This window comes from Eutrigla gurnardus (assembly GCF_963514095.1).
Source record: "Eutrigla gurnardus genome assembly, chromosome: 8".
In the NCBI taxonomy this organism is placed as follows: Eukaryota; Metazoa; Chordata; class Actinopteri; order Perciformes; family Triglidae; genus Eutrigla; species Eutrigla gurnardus.
In genome coordinates this window covers 2,576,026-2,596,326 of record NC_139922.1, presented here as the reverse complement: position 1 = coordinate 2,596,326, position 20,301 = coordinate 2,576,026, and the positions used below count along the sequence as shown (strand labels likewise).

General features: G+C 46.2%; 1 protein-coding gene across 1 annotated transcript in view; it reads left to right on the top strand.

Moving 5' to 3' along the window:
- The window catches only part of dnase1l1 (deoxyribonuclease I-like 1), a 40,437-nt gene that overhangs the window by 11,885 nt on the left and 8,251 nt on the right, over nucleotides 1-20,301 (top strand). Inside the window, exons 4-7 of the mRNA XM_084015418.1 lie at nucleotides 5,654-5,743; nucleotides 5,824-5,936; nucleotides 6,020-6,132; nucleotides 6,215-6,372. Coding sequence (XP_083871544.1) covers nucleotides 5,654-5,743; nucleotides 5,824-5,936; nucleotides 6,020-6,132; nucleotides 6,215-6,372 — 474 coding nt within the window. The remainder of the gene's footprint in view (nucleotides 1-5,653; nucleotides 5,744-5,823; nucleotides 5,937-6,019; nucleotides 6,133-6,214; nucleotides 6,373-20,301) is intronic.

Below are 20,301 nucleotides of genomic sequence, written 5' to 3'. Positions count from 1 at the left end.
CATGTGATGCTACGGACCTCAGCTGCAACTCTGCCGTTAACAGTGGAGCACTGGCCAGCAGTCAGACAGTTCAAAACTGTCAATTAGAGGGGGGGATGCGAACGGCCCCTCCCAACTTGCACTGCTCCACTTATTGTTCAATCTGATTGGTCACTTACCTCCCTTTGAAGTTACACAGAGGCCAAATCCCAACGTCCCCCCTCAAGGACTCACAAACTTTGATGTTGTTCCCGTTAAGTCCCTGAAGGTTCAGGTCCGTCCCACAGCCACATTGTCAGGTGCATGAGGACTCGCTTGAGGACTTTTTAAGTCCTCTATACCCACTTTCTGTAAATCAAACAGAGGAGACAGTGGTCTCCTAACCCTAATCTTACAGAAATACAAAGAAGTTAAACGTATTATACAGATAAAAAGCAACAGTTTCATCTGCCAAATGCAGGAAGGACAGCTGGCAAAAACTCACCGACTGTGTGAATGCATAAGTCGTATTAATAGTATTGATATATTGAAGAGGTTCATTCAGCCTACTGATTTACACTCACCGGACATTTTATTAGGTACAGCTTGCGAGTACCGGGTTGGACCCCCTTTTGCCTCCAGAACTGCCTTAATCCTTCGTGGCATAAATTCAACAAGGTACTGGAAACATTCCTCATAGAGTTTGGTCCATATTGACATGATAGCATCACACAGTTGCTGCAGATTGGTCGGCTGCACATCCATGATGCGAATCTCCCGTTCCACCACATCCCAAAGGTGCTCTATTGGATTGAGATCTGGTGACTGTGGAGGCCATTTGAGTACAATTAACTCATTGTCATGTTCAAGAAACCAGTCTGAGATGATTCGCGCTTTATGACATGGTGCGTTATCCTGCTGGAAGTAGCCATCAGAAGATGGGTACACTGTGGTCATAAAGGGATGGACATGGTCAGCAACAATACTCAGGTAGGCTGTGGCGTTGACACGATGCTCAATTGGTACTAATGGGCCCAAAGTGTGCCAAGAAAATATCCCCCACACCATTACACCACCACCACCAGCCTGAACCGTTGATACAAGGCAGGATGGATCCATGCTTTCATGTTGTTGACGCCAAATTCTGGCCATTCTCCTCTGACCTCTGGCATCAACAAGGCATTTGCGCCCACAGAACTGCCGCTCACTGGATATTTTCTCTTTTTCGGACCATTCTCTGTAAACCCTAGAGATGGTTGTGTGTGAAAATCCCAGTAGATCAGCAGTTTCTGAAATACTCAGACCAGCCCGTCTGGCACCAACAACCATGCCACGTTCAAAGTCACTTAAATCACCTTTCTTCCTCATTCTGATGCTCGGTTTGAACTGCAGCAGATTGTCTTGACCATGTCTACATGCCTAAATGCATAGAGTTGCTGCCATGTGATTGGCTGATTAGAAATTTGCGTTAACAAGCAGTTGGACAGGTGAACCTAATAAAGTGGCCGGTGAGTGTATTTTTACACTTGTTTCTCTATAGAGGCCAATAAAGTGGTATTCCTTGTACCTGAGAAGTTTCGGCTACCTTGCCGATTTTCCTGCGTTGCTTTCATTCTTGTTGCACTGGTGAGCGTTCCAGATGTTTCCTTTTCAGGAAATCTGAAATCTGCCATTTCAGATCACTGTAAGAGGGAAAACCATCTAATGAACTGGGATGCAGCCAAGGTTATCAGAATGGAAAGCAACAAATTCCATCGGTGGATCAAAGAGGCAGTTGAAATCAGGAAGCGGGCCCCAAAGACTGTCAACCGGGATGAAGGAGCCTACCAACTATCCCTCACCTGGGACACAGTCCTGCAGGGCTGCCCCCGGCCGTATAAAGGACCATCAGACGGCAGAGGGCGCTCCGCACGGTCAGGGGACACGGTCATCCCACCACATCAGGTGGGATGAAAAACTCCATATAACACATTACAGATGACATCACGCCAACATCACGTGACACCTCTGATGAAGGCTACAGAGGCAAGGTAGCCGGTAGTCAGGTACAAGGAATACCACTTTATTGGCCTCTATAGAGAAACAAGTGTAATTAAAACTGCGAGCAGTGATAACGGGCCCTCGCATGGCACGTAACTCGGTTAGTGCTACGACCGCCTGACGTGTCGGACCGCCTGGCCTGGCCACCGCCACGGGGCGGGTCGTCCCCGGCCACCGCCACGTTGCCAGTCGTCCCCGGTCGTATCCGGCCACCGCCACGGCGCGGGTCGTCACCGGCCACCGCCACGGCGCGGGTCGTCCCCGGCCACCTCCACGGCGTGAGTCGTCCCCAGCCACCGCCACGGCACGCGTCTTCCCCGGCCACCGCCACGTCAGCGGTCGTCCCTTGCCTGAATCGTCCCGTCCATCACGTGTCAGATGATTGAAGTCGTCACGCTCGACTGGGGTGCAAAGTTCCACGACACTTGGACCTTATACAGTGTAAAAACATGACATTTCATGTCGCCAATAGGTGGCGCTCTGATTGTGAGTCAATATTGCAGTGCAGACGCGTTCAGGCTGGGACTCTTATCAAATGAGAGAAGTTTGAACCAGATCGGACAATGGACACTGAAGTTATAACAGTTTAGAGTGTTGTGAAGCATGAAATTTGTCCGCGTTCGTGGGGTCGTCCTGGTCACGCCCTTTGACTTATGTAAGACCTTTTGATGATTTTTAATCATTGAGGCCTCTAGAACAGGCTCATAAAGTTTGGTAGGAATCGGATCAGCGGTCTAGGAGGAGTTCGTTAAAATATACTGCATGAAAGAGGCGAAAAATCGCTTAAAATTTCACATTAAATGCAAAATGGCTGACTTCCTGTTGGGTTTAGGGCATGGGTCCAAGAGGCTTTTGTGTACATATTTACATGTTCTATGTACCTACAAAGTTTCATGCAGTTACGTCAAAGTCAAAGGTGTTCAATATCCGAAAAGGAGCCGTAAAAGTGTAAAAACATGATATTTCCAGGTACCATCAGGTGGCGCTCTGACCTAAGGTCAATATTACAGTGCATATGTGTTCAGGGTGAGACTCTAATCAAACATGTCAAGTTTTGAGCAGATTGGACATTGTATCCTGAAGTTACAACAACTTCCTCTACACTGGCCAAAACGCAAGCCCTGGCCACGCCCTTTGACTTATGTAAGACCTTTCGATGATTTTGCATCGTTGAGGCCTCTAGAACAGTCTCAGCGAGTTTGGCAGCAATCGGATGAACGCTGTAAGAGGAGTTCGTTAAAATACAAGCCGTACAATTGGTAAAATGGGAAAATTGGCCTAAAATGGCTGATTAACTGTAGCGCCCCCGAGTGGTCAATGTTGATAAAACTTTCAGGATATGTTCCAGGGAGAGATGTCAACACATCCTGCAAGTTTCGAGCAGATTGGACATTGTATGGTGAAGTTACAATGACTTCCTGTACACTGGCAAAAACGTCACACACTGGCCACGCCATTTGACTTATGCAAGACCTTTTGATGACTCTTCATCATTGAAGACTTGAGTACATGATGACTAAGTTTGAGGTGAATCTGATAAAGCTGCTAGGAAGAGCTCGCTGAAGTATAAAACTTAACACTTTCTATAGCCAGTAGGTGGCGCTCTGAATATGAGTCAATATTGCAGTGCAGATGTATTTAGGGTGGGACTCTTGACAAACATGTGAAGTTTTGATCATATCAGACAATGTACATTGAAGTTATAACAGTTTAGATTTTTGTGGTCGAAGCATGAAATTTGTCCATGTTCAGGACGCCGTCCCGGCCACGCCCTTTAACTTTTGCAAGACCTTTCGATGATTTTGCATCGTTGAGGCCTCTAAAACAGTGTCAGCGAGTTTGGCATGAATCGGATCAACGGTGTAGGAGGAGTTCGTTAAAATACAAAGCCTACAATAAGCTAAAATGGCCAAAAATGGCCTAAAATGGCTGATTTACTGTAGCGCCCCCGAGTGGTCAATTTTAATAAAACTTTCAGGATATGTTCCAGGGAGCTATGTCAACATATCCTGCACGTTTCGTGATGATTGGGTTAGAGATTATGGAGTTATGTGTATTGATTTCTAGAGCCCCGCCCCTCTGACGTTTATTGGCTAATAACTTCTGAACGCAACGACATTTTACAAAGCTTTTAATGGCACTTGACCAGCTTGGTCTAATGATGACGCACAGCAAATTTGGTGAGAATCCGATCCACGGTTTAGGAGAAGTGAGCAAAAACGTGTTTTTCACAAAATTCAAAATGGCGGAAAATTTCAGTAGGCGGACTTTAGTGCCATAATGTAATTTTTTGTAGAGGACACGGATCTGCATATCTGTGCAAAATTTCAAGTTAATTGGAGTTACGGTGTGAGCTGGCCATCCTTCTTTGCGTTAGGTGGCGCTAGCGAGCCACTTTTTTGTGGCCAACTATGAAACCTTTAAAATATCTAAATTTTCACCGTTTTCTATTAGCATGCCATTTTTTTCAACTTCTGAATATGTTTAGGCCCCCAAAATGGCACCCGAAGTGGCGAAAAAATAAGAAAAAAAACCATTCGCATTTCAAGAGGGCTTCGCAGCCCGACGTTGTCGGCGCTCGGGCCCTAATAAGAAAAAACAATACAGTTTCAATAGGGCTTCGCTGCCCGACGTTGTCGGCGCTCGGGCCCTAAAAATAACAAACAGCTCCAGAGTGAGGACGTCAGAAGGGAACTTGCGCGAGACTTGCATTGTTTTGGCTATAGGCTGCTGTATATCGTTGCTGTTTAACAGCTTCATGGATTTATTACGGACATGACAACTGCACTGCTCAATTGTTTCTTTATGGATACAAAATCAAAACTACGGGGAAAATGTTTATTTACAATTTCTTTGGAAAACTGGGGACTGGGAGGGACGAGCGCACGCTCTGCAATCTACTGATAATGTCTATGGGGTGATTTGAGGTGAGTAACTCCATGCAAAAACACACATATTTATGTTGTTTCGCCACACTATTTGAGCTAAATGAGCGCTGTCGTGTCTCGTACGGACCCAACCCGTGTTGCATAGGTCTTGGAATTATTTTCTGAGGCCCAGAGAAGCAGATAAAACTTGCCCCAATGGGTTAGCATTGGAGCTATTCTGGAAGGCTGCCAGACAGGTACAGATCTCAGGCTAGGCAACGTCAATTTTTGTCTGTTTTTTTGCTTCTGAAAAGTTGGGATGACCCTGGGGACAACGAAAATGGGGTCAAAAAAGAACGGATTTCTCCTTTAAGAAATAGCCTTTTCTATGTTAGATTGCTTGTCATCAGACGGTCATCAAGCAGCTTTAACAGTGAGGTGTTTCCTGTTGAAATCAGAGCTGTATGGAGGAACTAACTGATGCTGAAGAGTTCATGTGGATCTAAAAGGGGACGGATCATACATATCTGGAAAATAAACAGATTCATATCTATGAAAGTGTAAAGTGTTAAATATGAGAACAGGGTTTGGTGGCTGGTAGAAAGAGTGTTTTTCATTTATACTTTGTTGGTTAACAAGATACTAATAACTCTTATCATTTTCAATGAGACTGTTCACATGATAAACTATTTAACATCTAGTAGAGAAACTAGCTGCAGTCATTTAGAGGAACATAGTTGGTCTAATACGGCTGTATGTTGTATGGTTTGTGTTTCCTCCGTGTTCAGCTACAGCAGTGAACATGAGTACAGCAGCGTGTCCAGTGAGCGACTGGGCCGGTCGGCCGCCTACCAGGAGCAGTACGTCTTTGTCTACAGGTGAGCTGAAACACTTGGCCACTTAGCAGCCAACGTGGTCAGACCAGGTACTGGTATGCTGTTTGTCCGTTTGTGTGCAGGACTGACACCGTGGCCGTCACGGGACAGTATCAGTACCCAGACGACCAGCCAGGAGATGTAGATGCTTTCTCCAGAGAGCCTTTTGTAGTCCGCTTTAAAGCCCCCAGGACAGGTGAGCCCTCTGACACCTTAAAAGAATGAAAGGTACGCTGATGTTCAGTCATATAACCACCTCCTCCCTCCATCTCCACTCAGATATAAAGGAGTTTGTCCTCATCCCTCAGCACACCACGCCCACCAACACCACCAAAGAGCTGGACGCTCTGTACGACGTTCTGCAGCGTGTCAGGAAGATTTGGAGAACTGAGGTAAAAGCTCATTTAGGTCATGTGGACTTGGACACGGCCACGAGGTCTTGTGGGCTCACCGTCGGTGTTGTTGTGTGAGCAGAATGTGATGCTTCTCGGGGACTTCAACGCTGACTGCGGCTACCTTGCTAAGAAGAACAGGAAGTTTGTGCGCCTGATTACAGCGAGGAACCTCTTCTGGCTCATTCCAGAGAAGACCGACACCACCGTGAGGTCAACCACCTCCTGCACCTACGACAGGTGAGCTCACACTCCTTAAAGGTTCACTTTGTAAGAATTTGAGTTGAGCATATCATCTAACATTATCAACACAAAGTCAAGAGGTTACAAGCATACTAGCCAGCTAGCATGTGTAGAAGAAAATGCGTTATCTTACACTTCTTATTTTTATCTCATACTAATATTCCTTTCTCTTCTACTCATCAAATGTCCTGCTGCCCTATTTGACTGTGGTTAACTTGTTATTCTGATTAGAAGACCTTTGATCTGTCCCCCTTCCTGGACCGTCTCCGAAACATCTTTATCTCACATACTTGATCAAGGCCTGATGAATGGCCCCTGTTGTGACATTGTCTAGAAAGAACCCAGCTGTTCTGTTCTGTTTACCTAGGATGTCTCTTACTCTTGGGAGAGACACGTATTGAGACTATGCAAATCCACTCATCAGACCTCCCCCTCTGGTTCTGTCTATAAAGCTCTCTTTTGCCCCACATTATTTAGAATGGACTGTATCGCAACGCTGTATTTTCCTTTCTCCACTGCGGTGATTAAAATTCAACATGAACCAGCCACAGAATTGGACCTGAAGAGTTTTTCTTCCACACATGCTAGTGCTCTCGAGTCCAACAGAGAGGACGAGGAGGTAGAGCCAGGGGGCTCGGCAGTCATCCATCCATCATTCATGCACTTTGTTTATCAAACCTTTTGGTGTTTGGAACCTGGGATAACTAGATTTGTGGGCGGAGCCAAACTTTCCTGTTTCCGCAATGTTAGATTGAATCCAATAGACCATTTAGGAGTAGACGTCACAATTACCACTGAAGGTGTGTGTTAAAAGAATTTGCCCGTAAACGAATAAATTCACCCAAGGAGGAGATCAGAGACAGAAGTAAAGTCGACGTCTGACTATAATCTTGATCAAGAGGAGCAGTTACAATGCAACAACGTGTGAGGATGCTACAGAGGAAGTGCTCAAATCACTGTTAGGAGATAATGCGTCATTGACAGTTAATCTTCATGCAGAACAAGACATCATGACTACCAGGCCTCTGATAACATTTAGGTCAGCAATGGGGATACTAAAGTAATAAACAGTTCAACACATAAAGCTGTAACCTGAACAAAGAAAACTTTAAGACATGAGGTTATACAAAATTCTTATAACATTCCCTCCTGTTTATGCTTATCTCAAGCATAATCATTAGTTAAATTTTGGCGAGTGTGAGAGCGAAAACCCTGTCAGGCAGTTTCTTAGCAACTTCAGTATCTATCTTTACATTCGGGCAGGGAAATTCTCTCACGGCCCCTCTGCCTACAGGCGACCGCCCTATGGTACTCCAGTCCAATTGGGAAGATACAGTGATTCAAACAAGGTTATACATAGCCCATCTTGTAAATCTAACCTAGTACTAGTACTTTAAAGTTTAATAGGAAGGAAGAATAGAAATCAAACAAAACTGTCCAACGCAGGCTGGTCAACCCATCGATCCCGTAAGTTGACCCTGCCTAGGAAATCTCACCCTAGACTCGTGGAAAACAATAAAAACTTCCTTCCATCATGTGATTAACATATATATATATATATATATATATGAGGGCTGTCAAAAGATTGATTTTTTAAATCGCGATTAATTGCATTTTGTCCATAGTTAACTCGCGATTAATCGCAAATTAATCGCATTTTTTTGGCACATTTTTTTCTTCTAAATGTACCTTAATGTATTTTTTTTTTCATATTTTTAATACTTTTACCAACATAAGGGCAAATATACTTGATTTATGAAAATGTTTATTTAACACTTCAAATATCCCCTTACCAAAACATGGGATCAAAACATGGTTATAAGAATATATCACAAACAATTAAAGTGAAGTGGGTTGCAAGTGATATCTCAGACTGGACGTACTTCTATGGTAGCTCATTTCATACCCACAGTACGCGCAGATGACTTTGGTCCTATCGACTGAACCATCCGGCAGTCTTTTGAAGGTGAATTTGCCGTTCACAAGTCCTTTCTCCATTTCTTCGCTTCCTCCTTTGTCCCGTAGTGGCGCCAATCCTGCTTCTTCTTCTTCTGCCTCCCTCTGGATCAAGACTACAGGTGCCACCGATGGCCATAAATCATACAATGAGCGTTTTTTTTTTTTTAAATACCGAGCGTTAATCGCGAGTTAAAAAAATTAACAGCGTTAAGAGGATGTTGCGTTAACGCGTTAACTTTGACAGCCCTAATCATTGTGCTGTGGAATTGATGTTTTTATTTCAACTCCAGTGTCACCATAGAAATCCTCCAAGTCCCCACACATGTCCTCAGCTTCCAGATCACCTGGAACTTTCTGCTCACCTAGGAATCGGGAAGCACACTTCACAGGGGTTATTTCATCGTCACTGTAATCTGATAGATATGATGTTGCATCACCTTTATCCTCCTCATCCGGCACTCTGGTGTACAGTAACATCTTGTTCATGGCAACGTCAATCAGCCTCTGAACTAAGTCTCTCAGGAATGGAACACAACAACAACACAACACAGTCATAATTGTGGTTATTATGATTATGGTTATCAAAACTGATTATATAAACCCTGACCACTTGCCAAACATGTTCTCCATCCATGAAAAGTAAGGGTGTTCATCAATACCTGAGTTTTCCGCGAACTCCTCGGATAATGATGTCAAACCTGCCAGCTCTGGTGTAATTGATGAATCTCTGTTGGTTATAGTACAAATAGTTAATCCAATCAACATTTTTATTTGTGGTTGCCCACCACATGAGCATTGATTCGAAACCTGCTGCAATCTGATCTCTCGCTTTAAATCTGTTAGGGACTCCCCGAGGCACCCCAATAGCGTCCACATAAACATGAGGATCAAAGGAGCCGTCCGGGGCATCTCTCTTAAAAGGTGCAGCGTCTCTGAGGCCTCTGTATGCTGTAGGGATTTTGTATTATTCAAAGGCAGGACATAGAATGGCATTACAAGTTGCACAGACACCCATCCAGTCAGTTGGTAATGTTGTTCTAAGTGTCTTACCAACGCAGAACCACCAGATGTCTGCCCTGGTCACAAGTTGTCTTCTCACCCACGCATCCTGCACACCCCCTTCTCATGCTGATAACTTCAGGGTTAGATTACAGTGAGCCAAAGTTCCTACACTAACCGTACCTTCTTCTCTAGACAGACAGGTGTAGTTGCCGTCATATGGCTCAAACCAGGGTGGCCGCGTGTGAGTTGGCACAGGGGGAAACAAGTGGTGTACAGTGGTGCAGTTCCTGTCAGCGGGTAGAGACACAGAGTTATACAATTTGTGGTCCGATTTCTCTTTTAGCTCTTAATTTGGCTAGCGTTGTATTGGCTAGCATTGTATTGGCTTGTGTCGAATTTACAATCAGTGATTCAGCTGCGGTGTGATTGTTGTTGCCATTCAATTGTTGAGACTGACGTTCGTGTACCCAGAGTATCGGAACTACCACTATCACTGCTATCACACTCATTAGACACAATGTTCCTCTCATGCCGCATCCTGTCCTTCGAAACGGATGCCACGGTCTATCTGCCATGGTGTGGTGCTTTTACTTATCTGTCTCCTCTGGAGTGCTGTATGCTCTCTTACAGTGTGTCAGATGAACCCACGTTCCTCTCTCAGCGATGCGGACTGCTGTCGGTGTAGATAGCAGAACCTGATATGGACCTTCCCAGCGAGGAGATGACCAGTTCCTTTTTTTTTTTTTTCTTCCGCCACTGGATCTGTAGGGGGAGATACTTTGGACATAATATCTTTGTTTTTCATCATGTTAGACATGTAATCAACAATTGTTTCAGTTGCTTCAGTGTCATCCCCCTTTGTGTAGATGAGAGGTATCCTATAGGATCTGCCACATAGGATCTCAAATGCTGACAGTCCTGGTTTACCTGTCTCTCCCATAGCCTTCCTTAGCTTTGCTTTGATGGTGCCGTTTGTTCTCTACTGTCCCTGTCGACTGTGGATGATAACTGCAATGAAACTTTAGTTGGATGTTAAACATTTCTGATTATTTAGCCATGAAAATAAATTGGTAAATTGTTTCTGGGAATCCGAATCTTGGTGCAATAATAGTAGCAAGGATTTTTGCTACCACTATAGCGTTGTTTGTTGCTGTTGGTGTGATTTCAACCCATTTTGAAAACATATCTACTATTACCAGACAGTATTTCTTCCCCTCTGATTTGTTTAGTTCGATGAAGTCCATGCATATTGTTTGGAATGGATATTCAGCTTTCGGGAACGCTCCTCTTTTAGGTCTCATTCTTCCTTGCTAGTTGTGCTTGAGCAAGTCAAACAGGATGCACAAAAGTTTTTAGAGTAATTTTGGTATCCATATGTTGTAAAACATTTACTTATCATTGTCACCATCCCTCCTGTTGAGACATGGGTAATTCCATGGCTCAAAATAGCCGCAAACCTATAAAGAGTTTTTTGGAAGGATGGGCTTACCCTCAGGTCACCTCCAGATGTCATCGTCTGTTTGTTTTGCTCCTTTGCCGCGCCACAGTGTCTTTTCAGTGTCTGGTGTTGTGGCTTTGCATGTCTTTCAAGATGTCATGGTCAATGTGTTCTGTGTCAGTATCAGCTACAAAAATGTAATCTGAGCCCCGTCCCTCTGTCGCTGCGCGTTTAGCTTCTTCGTCTGTTTTGCGGTTTCCTCGTGAAACTGGATCAGTCCCGGTAGTGTGTGCTGCGCATTTACAGACTGCAACTGCTTTTGGTAGGAGAATAGCATCTGTGGAAGAAAAACTCTTCAGGTCCAATTCTGTGGCTGGTTCAAATGAGGTTTAATCACTGACAGTGGAGAAAGGGTAATGTTGCGTGAGGGGAGGGATAGCTTTATACACAGAACCAAAGGGGCAGGTCTAAACAGTGGATTTACATAGATTCAATATGCGTCTCTCCCAAGAGGAAGAGACGTCCTGAGACAACATAAAGGTGTGACTTCCCTCGGAACAGCTGGGTTCTTTCTACATAGTGTCACAACAGGGGTCATTTATGAAGGCCTTGATCAAGTATGTGAGATGAAGGTGTTTCGGAGACGGTCCAGGAAGGGGGAAAGATCAAAGGGTCTTTTCATCAAGATGGCAAGGGTTAAATACAATGAATACAGCTCAGCAGGACATTTGATGTTCCGAGAGAAAGGAATATTAGTATGAGATACAAATAAGAAATGTAAGGTAACATATTTTCTTCTACAATTCCCCATTTTGTCCTATAGGACAACACTAAATACATAAGAAAATGTTGTCAAGTGAAATAAGAAAATTACAATACATCAATTCATCAAAAACATCATGAAAGGGTTCTTCAGGTAAGTGGGTAATTGACTGAGCCATCATTTTAGCAGTCACCTTAGCTGTAGTAGTTTTGCATATTGTTCTTTCATAAGTAAAGAGGTAATAAAAAAACAGATTATTCCAACATAACAACAAAAAACATTTATTCTATATTCGTTTCCAATCATTCAAAAGTTTTGCTAATATTGCTGGTGTGCACCTCATCAGTATTGTGTTGAATGCGTGCAATGATAATCTGTCACATAAGTACAACATTCAACACAAATCACTGCACAGGTGCCACCCTGGGATGCTAAAAAGATTGTCTAAAGCTGTAGGCGGGAGGCGAAGACGAGGTTGAAGCCCAAATTATTAAAGTCCTTGTTGGTCATGGAGGAAAGCACGAAGTGACAATTTGAAATTCATGTCATGACCACTTCCGGTGCCTTTAATACACAATTCCAATGGTCCTGGAACTACACTAAGAGGGATGGTAGCAGGGGCATCCATGCACGCCTGACACTTGTTTATGGATATTTTGCAGGATAAAGTTCTAATTTCAGGTGAAAACTGGGGAAAGTTCATGGGTGTAAGGTGTGTGTATTCCGGTGAAGTAAATGGCACCTGTCACATTCGGAAATGGGCAGAGTCATCAGTGGGAAGAGTTCATCGGTATTATGTGGGATGAATCCACATGTGTAACCGTTAGGGTTAGAATTGGAGCTTTGGCCAGCTATCATTCTCGGAAGGTTGATATAAGTGTTTGTAGAAATAATTTGGTCATGTGTGAGAAATGTATCGGGTCCAGTTTCCCGTCTCTGTTGAAGGATGGAGCATTCAAGGAGGGACGAGATGTTGCTAATATGCTTCTTTTTTTTTCTTCTGGTGGCTACGTGGTTTCAGTATTAAGAGGGGGATCTTCCAAAGCAACCTTCTGTCCCCATTGCTTAATACTGGTACTGCAAGGGAGCCACAGAAGTGATAATCCGGTCACAAGCAGCAGCCATGTTGGTGTCCTCCGTCAGCATCTGGTTAGAACAGCACTGTTCCGGGTTGTCTTCCTGCTTGGCTGTTGATCTTCACTGGTCCATGTTGGCATCCCGCTGAGCTGTTGATCTTCTGCATCGTGAAGAGTGGATCCATGTGGGGTGTCCTTCACACTTCATGACAGTGTTGTTGGTCAGCAGTATTTGAGATGGACCGGTCCACCTGGGCTGGAGAGCGTTCCTTCGCTTGAACTGCTTCAGGGTTGAAATCACCAGGCTGAAGGTTGTGACAGTCCCCGTCAGTGGGAGGCGTGTGGGCTGCGATCACCTGTTAGTGCAGAGCTTAGACAGAAGAACACAGTTCCTTGCAGAGTTCTCGTGTGATAGAGGAGTTGAAATTGGTGCCTTTGTCGCTGTTAATGCAGCGCGGGATCCCAAACAGGCAGACAATGTCTCTGAGGAGCAGGGTAGTCACTGTTGTGGCATCTGCTTTTCTGTTTGCAAAAACTTCAGTCTATGTTGAAAACATATGATTAAAAAAAACAATAACAATAACATGTGAACATATGACTTTGTACAAAGTCAATCAGCATATTTACAAAAGAGTCCTCACGGGGGGAATGCGCTTCTTGGTTTGTGTCGACAAAATTGTTTGAATTTAGGGACGTAACAGGAGCAACGTAAATCTGCTTATTGCAGCAACCATTCCCCATTTGCTGCTGAGTCACACCATGTGTCACACAAACAAGTTGAGGAAGCAGGAAATGTGTGGCTAATGCGCGGCCGTCGCAGGAGCTCCACAATTCATAAAACAACACAACCAGGCAGAGCGCTCAGAGGTGTCGGGGGCAGCTTGTAACGTAGCCACGGAGAGTCTCTATTGTGTTTTAGTGTAATCAACTGGAGCACCGCCTCATCCAGCATGTCTGAAAAGTGAAACATAAATAGCGACGTGTGGATCGACAGATACGCTGATTTTAGACACGGCGAAAGTCGGGGGCAGGGGGCTGCTACAAATTTCTTTATTTTGATTTATCACCTACACGATTAGACACTATTTGTTGAAAAAAATCCTATAAAATTGTAAAATACAGAATTTCTATAAATGAAAACGGAATTTCGAAAAAGGAGAACGGAAAACAAAATTTAGAAACATTTAAACGGAAAACACAGAAGTCCGAAAAATGGAAAACAGAAAGCATGGAATTTAGGAAAAAACAACAAAATGGAAAACACAGAATTTAGAAAAATTAAACTGGAAAACAGAATTGAGAAAAATTAAACAGCAGCCGGGATTTAGAAAAATTAAAACGGAGAGCACGGAATTTGGGAAAAATACAATTTGGAAAATTTAAAAAAAATTTAAATGGAACTCAGAATTTAGAAAAATTAAAATGGGAAAATGAATTTTAGAAAAATTAAAATGGAAATCCGAATTTAGAAAAATGAAAATGAAGAGCACGAAATTCTGGAAAAATAAATGGAATCTTGAAAAATTTAAACGGATTTCATAGGGTTCTAGTCACCATCTACAAACAAAATGAACTCGGGTTTTGCAAGTGGTTTGTCTAGTGGATCGGGACGGGGTGAGCATAATGATCAACTAAGATCAACTTTCACAACTATATGGCTTTCCATCAATTAGGGAAAGAAGGAGGGAAACAGAGTTAAGAGGTGGTCAGCGTTCAATAGTAAGGTTAGGTTTGGAAAGAAGGGTGAGCTCATTACAAGTCTGTCTAGAGGAGGAAAAATGTTGCGTTTCAGAGCGGAAGACAACATGGGAGACAGAGTGGGGGGCAAATAGTGTTTAGTGGAAATCCCAGTACCATGGAGGAGGTAGTTTCTACAGCGTGAAATAGAAAAAAATACAGGGATCTGGGATGAACAGAACAGGAGGAGAGGATAGTGGTTGGATCTGGAACTACAGGAAAAATAGGGTTAACACAGTCATTAACTGTACTTATAACTTGTCTTATTTGTTTTTTTGGAATGGGCAAAATGGACGTGTTACAGAGGCTGGAGGTAGGTAGTATTATGCCTTGTCCTAACAGGGACTCTATCACAGGTGCAATTCCAAGTTCTGCGTCGGGTTTAAGGGGATACTGCCGTTTCTTTGGGAGTGGTTTATCTGGGTTGACATTAATTGTTTTTACACTAGAAGCAGAAAGAATCAGTCCTACATCATTAGGGTGGGAGGAACACAAAGCAGGAGGGATCTGGGAGAGAAGATGGAAGGAGGTTGTAGATGGAGAAATAGGCTGGGGGGGCTAGGTGTGGTTCTGTCTGTGACAGGGCTGAAAAGATAACAGGTTGTGGGTCAAAAGAGACACACAGGATGTACCCCAAAGAGCCAACCTTGTACAGTGGGTAACTGGCTACAGTATCACAAAATGTTTTGTCAGTACAACATTGGAATAACTTTACCATCTTGCCCAGCTCCATGGTGTCGCATTTGTTAGCAGTAGCTACTGCGATATGGGGAACACCTTCATCCTTCTGAAACTTAGGTTGTTGAGTGAGAGATAGTTTTACATTGAGTACAATCCCTGCATGACCAAAATATATATCATTATCATGCAAGAGGGAGGTTGCTCTTTCATCTTGCTCAGCTTTTTGAGTATACTCAGAATTTGGAACTGCATCGTGATGAGCTAGACAATGGAGTGAAAGCAAAGAGTCAGATATTTCAGAAATCAGCCAAGAAAGGAAAGGAGAAGTGGGTTGTTTGGTTATATCGTCATAGATTGTTTGAAGTTGTAAAGAAAGTTGAGGAGAGGGCAACTGCCAAGCATAGGTCACTGATCAGGAAGTATTAACATTAGCATCAGGTACATCAAGATATACCCCATAAGGGGTGCATTAATGGTGCAGCCAAATTGACAATAAATCATGACCCAGTAAGTTCAGAGGGCTATCAGTAGCCATTAGAAAGGCATGTTCTCTAGATAGGGGGCATAATTCCACTGTCATTGGAGTACTTACTGGGTTTTGTTTAGTGATGCCGGAGACGCCTACTGTGTTTACAACCTCAGATGACAATTCAACGGAGGACAAGTCTTTAGGATTGATGGCAAGTCATATAATTCAGTTAATTTATCCCTCTTTTTTTTAGAAGAGAGAAAAAATAAAATAAAAATGTACAAGCGAAAATAATAATGAAATAAATAAAAAATAAGATGAAATAAAAATGAAAACCAACATAATTATTAACGAGAAATTTAAAAATGAAAATAATACATTTAAAAAAAAACAACTAATATTAACAAAAGGTAAAAATTAATTCCATCCATCCATCCATTTTCTTCCGCTTATCCGGGACCGGGTCGCGGGGGCAGCTGCCTGAGCAGGGACGCTCAGACTTCCCTCTCCCAGGACACTTCCCCCAGCTCCTCCGGGAGGACCCCAAGGCGTTCCTAGGCCAGCCGGGTGACATAGTCACTCCAGCGTGTCCTGGGTCTTCCTCGGGGTCTCCTCCCGGTGGGGCATGCCTGGAACACCTCCCAAGGGAGGCGTCCAGGGGGCATCTGATACAGATGCCCGAGCCACCTCAACTGGCTCCTCTCGATGTGGAGGAGCAGCGCCTCTACTCCGAGCTCCTCCCGTGTGACGGAGCTCCTCACCCTATCTCTAAGGGAGCGCCCCGCCACCCTGCGGAGGAAGCTAATTTCAGCCGCTTGTATCCAGGATCTTATTCTTTCGGTCATGACCCAAAGTTCATGACCATAGGTGAGGGTAGGAACGTAGATTGACCGGTAAATTGAGAGCTTCGCCTTTCGGCTCAGCTCTCTCTTCACCACGACGGACCGATACAACGACCGCATTACTGCAGCCGCTGCACCGATCCGCCTGTCAATCTCACATTCCATCCTTCCCTCACTCGTGAACAAGACCCCAAGATACTTAAACTCCTCCACTTGAGGCAGGAACTCCCCCCCTACCTGGAGGGAGCAAGCCACCTTTTTCCGGTCGAGAACCATGGCCTCAGATTTGGAGGTGCTAATCCTCATCCCGGCTGCTTCACACTCGGCTGCAAACCGCCCCAGGGCATGCTGGAGGTCCTGGCTCGAAGGAGCCAACAAGACCACATCGTCCGCAAAAAGCAGGGATGAAATCCAGTGGCTCCCAAACCAGATCCCCTCCGGCCCACGGCTGCACCTAGAAATCCTGTCCATAAAAATAATGAACAGAACCGGTGACAAAGGGCAGCCCTGCCGGAGTCCAACATGCACCTGGACCAGGTCTGACTTAGTGCCGGCAATGCGAACCAAGCGCCTGCTCCGGTCATACAGGGACCGAACAGCCCTTAGCAGAGGGCCCCCGACCCCGTACTCCTGAAGTACCTCCCACAGAATGCCACGAGGGACACGGTCGAATGCCTTCTCCAAGTCCACAAAACACATGTGGACTGGTTGGGCAAACTCCCATGAACCCTCGAGCACCCTGCAGAGGGTATAGAGCTGGTCCAGTGTTCCACGGCCAGGACGAAAACCGCATTGTTCCTCCTGAATCCGAGGTTCGACTATCGGCTGAATTCTCCTCTCCAGTACCCTGGAATAGACTTTCCCGGGGAGGCTGAGAAGTGTGATCCCCCGATAGTTGGAACACACCCTCCGGTCCCCCTTTTTGAATAGAGGGACCACCACCCCGGTCTGCCAGTCCAGAGGCACTGTCCCCGACTGCCACGCGATGTTGCAGAGACGTGTCAGCCACGACAGCCCCACAACATCCAGAGACTTGAGGTACTCAGGGCGGATCTCATCCACCCCCGGTGCCTTGCCACCGGAGAGCTTCTTAACTACCTCGGTGACTTCAGCCCGGGTAATGGGTGGATGAACCTCCGAGTCTCCAGCCTCCGCTTCCTCAATGGAAGACGTGTCAGTGGGAGTGAGGAGATCCTCGAAGTATTCCTTCCACCGCCCGACGATATCCCCAGTCGAAGTCAGCAGCTCCCCACCTCCACCGTAAACAGTGTTGGTGGAGGGCTGCTTCCCCTTCCTGAGGCGCCGGATGGTTTTCCAGAATTTCCTCGAGGCCGACCGATAGTCCTCCTCCATGGCCTCCCCGAACTCTTCCCAGACCCGAACCTTTGCTTCAGCGACCGCCCGCTCTGCAGCACGCTTGGCCTGCCGGTACCTGTCAGCTGCCTCGGGAGTCCCCCGAGCCAACCAGGTTCGGTAGGACTCCTTCTTCAGCTTGACAGCATCCCTTACTTCCGGTGTCCACCACCGGGTTCGGGGATTGCCACCACGACAGGCACCGGAGACCTTACGGCCACAGCTTCGAACAGCCGCGTCCACAATGGAAGCAGAGAACAAGGTCCATTCGGACTCAATGTCCCCAGCCCCCCACGGGATCTGGTCAAAGCTCTCCCGGAGGTGGGAGTTGAAGACCTCCCTGACAGAGGGTTCCACCAGACGTTCCCAGCAGACCCTCACAACACATTTAGGTCTGCCAAGTCTGTCCAGCTTCCTCCCCTGCCAGCGGATCCAACTCACCACCAGGTGGTGATCAGTTGACAGCTCAGCCCCTCTCTTCACCCGAGTGTCCAAGACATACGGCCGGAGGTCAGATCACACAACCACGAAGTCGATCATTGACCTCCGGCCTAGGGTGTCCTGGTGCCACGTGCACTGATGGACACCCTTATGCTTGAACATGGTGTTCGTTATGGACAAACCGTGACTAGCACAGAAGTCCAATAACAGAACCCCACTCGGGTTCTGATCGGGGAGGCCGTTCCTCCCAATCACGCCCCTCCAGGTAACACTGTCATTGCCCACGTGAGCGTTGAAGTCACCCAGTAAAACAATGGAGTCCCCGGTTGGAGCACTCTCAAGTACCCCTCCCAAGGACTCCAAGAAGGCCGGGTACTCTGCACTGCCGTTTGGCCCGTAGGCCGAAACAACAGTGAGAGACCGATCCCCGACCCGAAGGCGCAGGGAAACGACCCTCTCGTTCACTGGGGAAAACTCCAACACATGGCGGCTGAGCTGGGGGGCTATAAGCAAGCCCACACCAGCTCGGCACCTTTCTCCGCGGGCAACTCCAGAGTAGAAGAGAGTCCAGCCTCTCTCAAGGAGTTGGGTTCCAGAGCCCAGACTGTGCGTGGAGGTGAGCCCGACTACCTGTAGCCGGTAGCGCTCTACCTCCCGCACTAGCTCAGGCTCTTTCCCCCCCAGTGAGGTGACATTCCATGTCCCCATGGCTAGAGTCACCGTCTGGGGATTGGGTCGCCGGGGCACCCGCCCAGGACAGCCACCCAAATCACACCGCACCGGCCCCTTCTGAACCCTCCTGCGGGTGGTGGGCCTACAGGAGGGCGGGCCCACGTCGCTCCTTCGGGCTGCGCCCGGCCGGGTCCTGTGGGCACAGACCCTGCCACCAAACGCCAGAGCCCCAACCCCGGGCCTGGCTCCAGGGTGGAGCCCCGGTGACGCCAATCCGGGCGACGTAAACTTCCTAGTATGTTTTTTCTTCATAAGGGGTGTTGGGACCTAACCGTTAGGACTACACAATGCGGCCTACAAAGCCTACACAATGCGGCCAGACAAAGAGACAAAGGAGATAAAAAACTACAACCACCATTTTAGTGTCACCTCCACCTGGTCGCGAGATCTGACGTCACACAACTGGGGCCCTATTGGCTGACAACTGCATGGGACTCCAGGGGGTCCCCCGGACCAGCCGTGAGCTATAAATCCCGCGGCCACCAGAAAAACGTTCTCTCTCCAAAGTAACTTGCGTTACGCCAGGAGGTGAACATAACGTCTGCAGCGTTTTCCTTTGTCCTAGGCCGCAGTCTTTCCCCCAAACTCGCTGGACAAGCAACAGACTGTTTTACCCCTCTTTTTCTCTACTCGTTTTATTTTTCTTTTGTTTATCATTTTGGATCCCGAGGAGACCACCGCGACAGCGCGACTCTCCCGTTCCCGCGGTAAGAAGAAAAACTTTCTTCGTCCCAGCTGCCAGCAGAACGGATAACTCGACCCGTCTTTGTCTGAAATCAGCTGACTAAATCGCCGAGCCCCGCGATTGTCCCTCATTTCCCGCTAGGGACATAGCTACATCTGGGGGCCTAATACGGCTATCTCTCTCTCTCTCTCTCTCTCTCTCTCTCTCGCGCTACTCCATCGGACGTCAGTGGCTCCGCCCCTGAACGCTGTGAGGAATAGCTCCACCTCTCTCTCTCTCTCTCGCTACCCCATCGGACATCAGTGGCTCCGCCCCTGAACGCTGCGAGGAATAGCTCCATCTGGTGGCCGCACATAGCCATCTCTCCCTCTCTCTCTCTCGCTCTCTCTCTCTCGACACGCACGCAGCACACACACGCACATGCACACGCACACACATACGCACACACACACACTCCACGTGTGTCTCTCCCTTTGTTTAGCTTAGCTTTGTGTGTTAGGTAGTTAGGTAATAAGGCTTTGTTAATTGCAGTGTTATTGATTGTGATCATTATTACTGATTTTAATAAATCTTGTTATATTATAACTAGCGGTCTCTTGTGCTTGTTGTGTATATGTCACTGGATAACAGCAGGTTGTGAAGGCTAGCGCTTGAATTTCACGCCTTTTTAATTGTTAGATTGTTTTTATGCTTCCATGCCAATGATCACGATGATTGGCATGTGAGTATAAAACCTTTATATTGAGAC